An 8,640-nucleotide genomic window follows, 5' to 3' on the forward strand; every position below is an offset into this window, starting at 1 on the left:
CTAGTGCCATCCACGAAGACGCGTGATTCTATGGGCGTGTATACAAAAAACGGCCGGTATTTCCATGTCGGTGTTATCCGGGCCGGGAAAGAGTGCCACCCCTATCTTACAGGTGGGGGGGGGGGGGCTGGCCTGGATTTTTGTGTGAATGAAGATCAGTATTATCATCCTGGGGTGGGCACTAGACACCCGGCCGCCCTCTAATCAAAAGTATCCGGCCGGAGCTACTCATACATAACGCGTATTTACCTGCTACCAGGCGCGGCGCACTCCGCGATATAGGTGCTATTCTGTAAGTATCAAAACACTCCACGCCGGCGTGGGTTAACTCGCTAGGGCTATGAGCACCGCCCGGCATGCACGCTCGCAGTTTCGCTCGAACTAGTCGCGCCGCGTAACGCTACGTGTAGCTGTGTGATTTTCGTGAGGATATTAGAATATCAATCATGAAATAGCGTGGTTTCGATTTTTGGGAGGAGGAGTAGGTATATATTTAAATTGTACAGTTTGAGCGCTGAAACAGTACATGTATAGCCACAGTAAACAGTATAGAAACTACATAATATTATCTGAACATGAATTTAATAGCAACACTAAGGGGCTGTTTCACCATCCCATTGATTAGCAGTTAGGTGTGATGCCGTCTCTATTTGTTTTGTTCGAATAGACGGAGACGGCATCACATTTAACCGTCGGTTAACGCTAATCAATGGATGGTGAAACAGCCCCTAAAATTCTTACTATTTTCTATTCTGTACATAACATTACACTATTACATATGCTGAGTTACCCAATTCTGTTCACGAAACCAACTAACCAATTCTGTTCGAAACCATATTAAGTGCGAGTGCGACAAAAGAACAGATAATGCCCACTGCGGGCGCGCAGCACTAGAGTTCAATGGTGCTTGGTGATGCGCGGTGATTTTGCTAATAAAAATTACGTAGGCATATAAAATGGCGGCTTTCTTCAACATCAAAAGAGAGAAAGAGAACCTTCTGTACTTGTACTATTACTTATTCTGTGCTGCTACCACGGTGGCGTAGCGCACGTAGAGTATATCTGTTAACTGCAGGCTGTTCCAAAATAAATAATTCATTTATTACTTCACATCACACTCACGTCTCGGCCTATATACGTCCCACACAGGGGTTCACTCAGAGGGCTTGGGACGAAGTTCCTACGCGGGCCCAATGCGGGGTTGGGAATTATTTACTACTTACCTGCTAGACCAGTGATGGGCAAAGTACGGCCCGGCCCGCCAAGGAATGTAAACCGGCCCGCCGACGTACCTTCGAAATTAATAGTAAGTACCCATATCGCCCGCGACAAATAATATTATATTGATCGCCCTGTACTTTATATAAAATAGAATAAGTACTTAATAAAAAAAATCCTTTATTTCAGACCAAACAAAAGTCCATATTTTTTTGTTAGTAGGATTGGTCTTTCAAAACTAGTGTTAGTCGATTTATTATTATTATTATTGTTTAAGACTTGTACATTTAGGAATAGATGCACGGGCAAAAAGGAGTCAGTTAGACTAGCCGTGTAGTAGAGAATAAAGGTGAGGTTAGGTTAGGTTAGGTGTTTAAAAATTCGAAACCAAATCATTTTCAGTTTGATTCTGGCCCTCTAAAATCTCTGTCACTTTTTGCCCCCCTATAAAGAAAGTTTGCTCACCACTGTGCTAGACTTTATCCGGCAGTTGAATTGAAATTCCCATGGGAATTCTCAAAAAATACATCGTGGATTCATCGTTGCACGTATAATAACTGCGCCAAAATTTATTGAATCAGGCGTTACTTTGCGGAGGTCATGGAGCATATGATCAATGAACTAAAACAATTAGGTACTTGGCTCACCCGCGACCTTATGATACGTTTTTAGAAATATATATGCAAGAAATGTGTGTTCATGCAGTTCCTCCACCTCCACACTGTAAAAACACACACAAACCTATTTTTCAGCACCACCACATTACACTGACGCGTATCGAACTCAACCAGAGCTCATCTTCAGACCAACAACCGTGCTACCAGACGTCTACTAACAAAGCTAAAGCTACGAGCGAAATTCTGTCTCAGGCCCTATTAGTTAGCCTTTTTCTTAGGCTTATGCTAGAGCGAGTGATAGGGATTAACAACCGAATAGCCTAGTGTTAAAGGAACCAGATTTCGAAGCTTGGAGTCTGAGGTTCGATCCCTGGTCTGGGTAGATAAATGTAATTGTATAAAAGTGTCGTTTAATATGCATATAAGTATTTTAATTTGTAGCCGGTATCACAATCATATTCACAATGATTTCCTCAGTGCATGTATGCTTGTCAAATGTCAACGTGATATTTGTAGCGACTATGTATACCACCCTGTTCCACCCTGGTATGCGATTCAGTTTCTTCGATTACACATAAGGCTTGGTTAATTTGGTGTTTTCATGTCACTTGTGCGAAGATATTTCTGCAGAACTTAGTGCAGTTTGATCGCCTGAAAAATGTTTAAACCAACCTATTTCAAGAACACCTAATCGTTCTCGTCTATTGGCTCAGACAGGCAAAGTAAAGATTTAGTAGAGTCAGCAGCTGTAGGGGATGAGCCGTTTTGTTGCTCGAAATGATGTAAGTATACACGATTCTATTTACAAAGTTTTTACGATTAACAAATGAAAAATTCGATTAAAAACATTTAGGGGCTGTTTCACCATCCACTGATTAGCGTTAACCGACGGTTAAATGTGATGCCGTCTCCGTCTATTCGAACAAAACAAATAGAGACGGCATCACACCTAACCGCCAGTTAACACTAATCAATGGATGGTGAAACAGCCCCTTAGGATTCAATTTAAGGGTCAATCAACTAACCGACACTTTGGGCGTCTCCTGCGTTACCAAATTGTCACTGGCGTTACCAAAAAATCGTACTTCCAACGAGATATTTCACGGTTTAATAACTTAACTTACGTAGGATGGCATGTATTCATGTACACCATCTATTAATTACAGAAACATTTACTTACAAAAATCTGCAATTGTTTGAAAAATGTCGCGGACAGATTAGTGTCGTAAAAAAGTTGATTGGCCCTTAAACTCTTCCTAAGAACGTCTTTATTCCCGCTTTTATACCCGTTAAAAACGCAGATAAAAATACCGATAACCTAACTAACAAAAAGTTGGAAAACCCCCGACTTTGTCACTTCAAAGTTCAATATCTCAAAAACGGCTGAACCGATTTTGATAAAACATATCTAAGAACCATCGCTAGAAAACCTGCTATTAAATAAAAAGAAACCGCATTCAAGTCGGTCCACCCGTTTAAGAGCTACGGTGCCACACACACAGACAGACATAGCGGTCAAACTTATAACACCCCTCTTTTTGCGTCGGGGGTTAAAAATAGTTAAAAAACTAATTTCAGCCTTTTTCTAAATTCTTGCGAAATAAGGAGTAAGTATTTTTATTTTTATGTAGGTAAGTATGTCTTGAATTTAACGGAACTCTATCTCGATAAATGATTACCGTAGGTAAGAATCTAGGAAGATTCTTCAAATTTGACATTATCTCGGTGTACGCACGTCTGACTGCAGGGCACAGGCCCACGCCCACTCACAGAATGAGAGGGCTTGGGCCGGGGTTCCCACTCGGGCCCAGTGCAGATTGAGAACTTGACACACTACGGAATTTTTACCCGACTGCCCGAAGCAGGGTTATTTCGCAGGTGTGTGCAGATTTTCAGTATGTTTTTCTTTACCGTAGCTGAGTAGATTACAAAAATAAAATTAGCGCATAAATCGCTATTTTACAGTGTCTAATTATGTAGATAGAAATAGATCACCAACATGTTACGTTTTTGTTAGTAGACTTGTATCGTTGTTTCCAAATATTAATAATTATAAAAAGTCCAATAGTAAGACTTGTTTTGTGATCGCTTGCAAATTGCAACACTCATTAAACTAATTATTTAAACCGCAACTACCTTTAGGCAGAAGTAACGGTAATCGCAGAAGTCGAAAACCACTGAACAGGAGGGGTTGTTTAGAATGCGGCAACAGAATTGGTGTGGTCCCTTGCGCCGGGCATGCCGCGCGGCGGCGGGCGCGAAACGCGTTCATCGCATTTCATTGTAAGCGGCAGTCGCGGGCCTGCCGCCGCGGGGGGATCGCGCGCTCGCTGCCGCTGCCGAGCGACGCCATGCCTGCGCTCTATTTACTGCCCCGCTCATTGTTATCGAAACGTTTCCGCAAACTACTCGCGAACAGCTGAACATGAGCACGCGTGACTATCGAGCCCCACTCCCATTCATGAAAACTCTATTTTGACAAGTGATCAAAATGATATGGACACAGTGCCGGTTAAAATGATAATTAACGTGATATTGTTTTGTTTTGTGATGGGCGCGGCGCTGACGGAGGCGCCGACCGATGCGGACGCTTGTTTTCGTGTGTCCGGAGTGAACGGTTCCCTGGAGTGCAACGTTCGGACGCTCTCGGCGGACAGGGATGTCAGTTCGATGCACTCGGACGGCGCGGAGCGGCTCGCGATCCGCTGCGGCCCGCTGCTGGCCGAGAGCTCGCTGCGGGACCACCACTTCGGCAGGATGCAAGGTTTGGCGGAGATATCCATCACCAACTGCAAGATCCTTCGCCTGCCTGGCAACGTGTTTGAAGGCTTGCGGGGCCTTAAGTCTCTGAAGATACGCTCTAAGAACAACGAATGGGCGAACAACAAGGAACTGGAGCTGTCTCTTGGCGCGTTCAACGGCCTGCGAGAACTGCACACGCTAGATTTAGGATTTAACAATATTAGAAAAATACCATCCGACTTGTTTTGTGCATTGGAAAATATAATTTCGCTCAATTTGACGCGGAATAAACTGAAATTTGTGGACGAGCTCGGGTTCGGGCACAAGTGCGGCTCGACTTTGCAGACGATAGACCTGAGCCACAACGACATCATGGCGCTGCCGGCCGACTCTGAGATACTGCACCTGCGGCGGCTGACACAGCTGTTCCTGCAGAACAACAAGATCAGCGAGCTGCCCGCCGACGTGTTCGGCGACTTGCTCTCGCTAAAGGTTGTAAATATATCCGATAACGCCATTAATTACTTGCCGGAAGAGTTATTTTCCAATACGAGGGAGATTCGAGAGATTTATATGCAGAATAATGAACTGGAAACTTTGCCCAAGAGAATATTTAATCGGTTGGAACAATTGCTCGTTTTAGATCTTTCGGTGAATAAATTGAAGGGCGACCGCATAGAAGATGAAACGTTCGGCGGGCTAATAAGATTAGTGGTGCTCGACCTGTCGCATAACGCGGTGGGGCGCGTGGGCTCGCGGCTGTTCAAGGACCTGTTCTTCCTGCAGATCCTCAGCCTCGCCAACAACTCCATCTCGCACATCGACGACAACGCCTTTTCGCCGCTCTTCAACCTGCATACGCTCAAGCTGGGTCATAACAAACTGCAAGCCATCGAAGAGCACGTGTTCAATGGACTTTTTATACTTAACAAACTTAACTTAAATAACAATCTACTATCTTATATAAGCGAAAATGCATTTAAAAATTGTTCCGATTTGAAAGAGTTAGACTTAAGTTCTAATAAGTTAACGAACATCCCTGAGGCGATTTCGCAATTACCGTTCTTGAAATCTTTAGACTTGGGTGAAAATTTATTAACAGAAATTAAGAACGATTCATTTCATAATCTATCGCAGTTGACCGGTTTGCGTTTAATAGATAACCAGATAGGAAACCTTACAGCTGGCATGTTTTGGGGTCTGCCCAGTTTACAAGTTCTCAATATGGCAAAAAATAAAATACAATCCATCGAGACAGAAGCCTTTCAAAAGAACACGCAATTGGAAGCCGTCCGATTGGATAGCAACTTCATTTCTGATATAAATGGAGTGTTTGTGTCGTTGACGAAATTGTTGTGGCTGAATCTATCCGAAAACCATTTGGTCTGGTTCGATTACGCTTTTGTACCTAGCAGTTTGAAATGGCTCGATATTCACGCCAACTTTATAGAAATTCTCGGAAACTATTATAAAATTCAAAAAGAATTGCAAGTAAAAACTTTGGACGCTAGTCATAATCGATTAGTGGCACTATCGCCGATGTCAATACCCAATAGCGTTGAGCTTCTGTTCATAAATAACAATTTTATATCGAATATCGAGATGGATACATTCTTTGAAAAGAGAAATCTGTCTCGAGTTGATATGTATACCAATGAGATTGAAAGTTTGGATATAAACAGCCTGCGTATTTCGAGAGTGGCCGACGATCGAGCTCTGCCAGAGTTTTACATTAGTGGCAACCCGTTCCGCTGTGATTGCACAATGAAATGGCTTTTACTCATCAACTCGCTGGATTCCAGAGAGTATCCGAGAATTATGGACCTAGAAAATGTCATTTGTAAGGAATCTTATGTACGCGGTGTGAAATATTTACCTGTCAGTTCTCTTCATATCAAAGACTTTTTGTGTAAGTTCGAAACTCACTGCCCCGAGGGCTGTCATTGTTGTGATTTCAATAATTGTAAGTGCAAAACCGTCTGCCCTAAGAATTGTTCTTGTTATCACGATTCGACTAAAGCGACGAGTGTTATCGATTGCTCTTTAAAACAACTAAAATTAGTACCACAAAACATTCCGACAGACGTCACGCACATATATTTAGACGGAAATGTGTTCAATGAATTAAACGGAACCGTGATCGATCTAATTCCTAAAGCGTCCGTTCTTTATTTAAACGCAAGCAATATTGTACATATCGAGAATAACACTTTTAATCAACTAGGAGAGCTGCGAATACTGCACTTAGACAATAACAAACTAAAACGATTGCTAGGTCTTGAATTCGCAAAGTTGAGCAACTTGAAGGAATTGTATTTGCAAAATAACATAATCGAGTATATTTCAAATGAAACTTTTTATACTTTGGGAGCTCTGGAAGTTTTACGCTTGGATGGAAACAGACTCGTGAATTACGGACTATGGCATTTAGACAATAACAAAAAGTTGCAGACTCTGTTCGTCGGCAGCAACCATTGGTCTTGTGACTGTAAATATTTACAAGGTTTCATAACGTACATATCGCAGAATGTGGAAAAAGTTATCGATGTCCATAACTTGTGGTGTCTGAATGAGCTCGCGGACCCGGCGGCAAAGAAGCCATTGAATTTAAATGTCACGGTTTGTAGCGAAATAAGCGACACTTCAGCGATAAGCGCTTTCTTCGTCTCCAACAACTTGCCATTACTGGTCTCCACTCTGACCGGGTTCATGCTTATTTTATTGATATTAGCATTAGTGTTCACATTTAGATACGCTTGCAGAATGTGGTTGTATTCGAATTGCGGCATTAAGTTGTCGCCGCTCGCGGGCGCGTTTGAGGATGCAGATAAACTGTACGACGCGTACGTGTGCTATAGCCCCAAAGATGAGGAGTTTGTGGTGGAGTCGCTTGCGCGCGAACTGGAGAACGGCTACCCGTCTTACCACCTGTGCCTGCACTACCGCGACGTCCCGCAGTTCGAGGCCACGTACGCACAGTTTCCCGATCTAGTGGTCGAGGCCACCGAAGCCTCGCGCCGTATCATAGTAGTCCTAACAAAGAACTTTATCTTAACCGAGTGGTCCCAGATAGAGTTCCGACAGGCGCTACAGCGAGCGCTCCGAAAGAATCCACATAAATTAATAATAGTCGCCGCGGGCCTCGTCCCACGAGATCCGGAATTGAAGTCATATTTTAAAACGGGTTTGGAGATAACGTGGAAAGAGAAACGTTTCTGGGAGAGATTACGTTATGCGATGCCGTCCTCTAAACGGCGCAGTCATAAGTTAAAGCGTCTTAATTACGGAAGGAATTCGAATACATACACTATGGACGCGTCGGTGTTGAACAGCACGTGCCAGACGTTGTGTGGTAAGTCGGCGCACTCCGCGGAGCGGTCGCCGGCCGAGCGGCCCATGTCCGAGCACATCTACTCCACCATTGACTCCGACTACTCCTCGGCAGACCACGTACGCCAGCCACAGGCTGTGGTGCTGCACCACACTGTACAAACGTACCTCGTCTAGAGGACCTCACTAATCCGAACGATCTCCTTATCGAATCTGTACCTCTATTACTCTAGCGTAGTGTAAGCCGCCGCTGAGATTCTTTGTTATAAAAATATTGTTGAGCATTGTACATAGATAGAGACATTCTCGTTAATAACTTTTGTACAATATTGATACCAAATTTTGCATTTCTATTTGCTTCTCTGTATTTATTAATTTATTTTAAGTTGTATAGGAGTTGTTAAGTATTAATTCAAAAGACTGTAAATTATTGTGTAGTCGTAATCCTATTGGCTGATATTAAAATAGGTTCGTATGTAAATAAAACGTTTATAAATTATGAATCTGATTTTTAATGCAGTTTCTTCCTGGCAAGTTTAGTTGATGTAAATGAAGTTGTTAAAGCCTGTATTAAAATGCATGTTTCGTGCTATTTCCGATTCAGCTTTAACGACGAAAGAGGCAGCTGGTTCGTGTAAACAGAATAAAAATGAGTGGCAACATAGCGGCTGCCACGCCGCTCGCGTATGTTTTCAATATCTATTTACACAGACCGTACTTGCCTTGCAATTCT

The 8,640-nt window shown here is 43.0% G+C and overlaps 1 protein-coding gene across 1 annotated transcript; it reads left to right on the forward strand.

Annotated features, from left to right (window-relative positions):
- Window positions 1-4,128: 4,128 nt before the first annotated feature.
- On the forward strand, window positions 4,129-8,410 carry LOC141436134 (toll-like receptor 7). The gene has a single exon (XM_074098995.1). The coding sequence runs from the start codon at window positions 4,332-4,334 to the stop codon at window positions 8,082-8,084; it is 3,753 nt and encodes a 1,250-aa protein (XP_073955096.1). The 5' UTR covers window positions 4,129-4,331; the 3' UTR covers window positions 8,085-8,410.
- Window positions 8,411-8,640: the final 230 nt, after the last annotated feature.

Source organism: Choristoneura fumiferana, chromosome 16 (genome assembly GCF_025370935.1).
Source record: "Choristoneura fumiferana chromosome 16, NRCan_CFum_1, whole genome shotgun sequence".
Taxonomy (NCBI): domain Eukaryota; kingdom Metazoa; phylum Arthropoda; class Insecta; order Lepidoptera; family Tortricidae; genus Choristoneura; species Choristoneura fumiferana.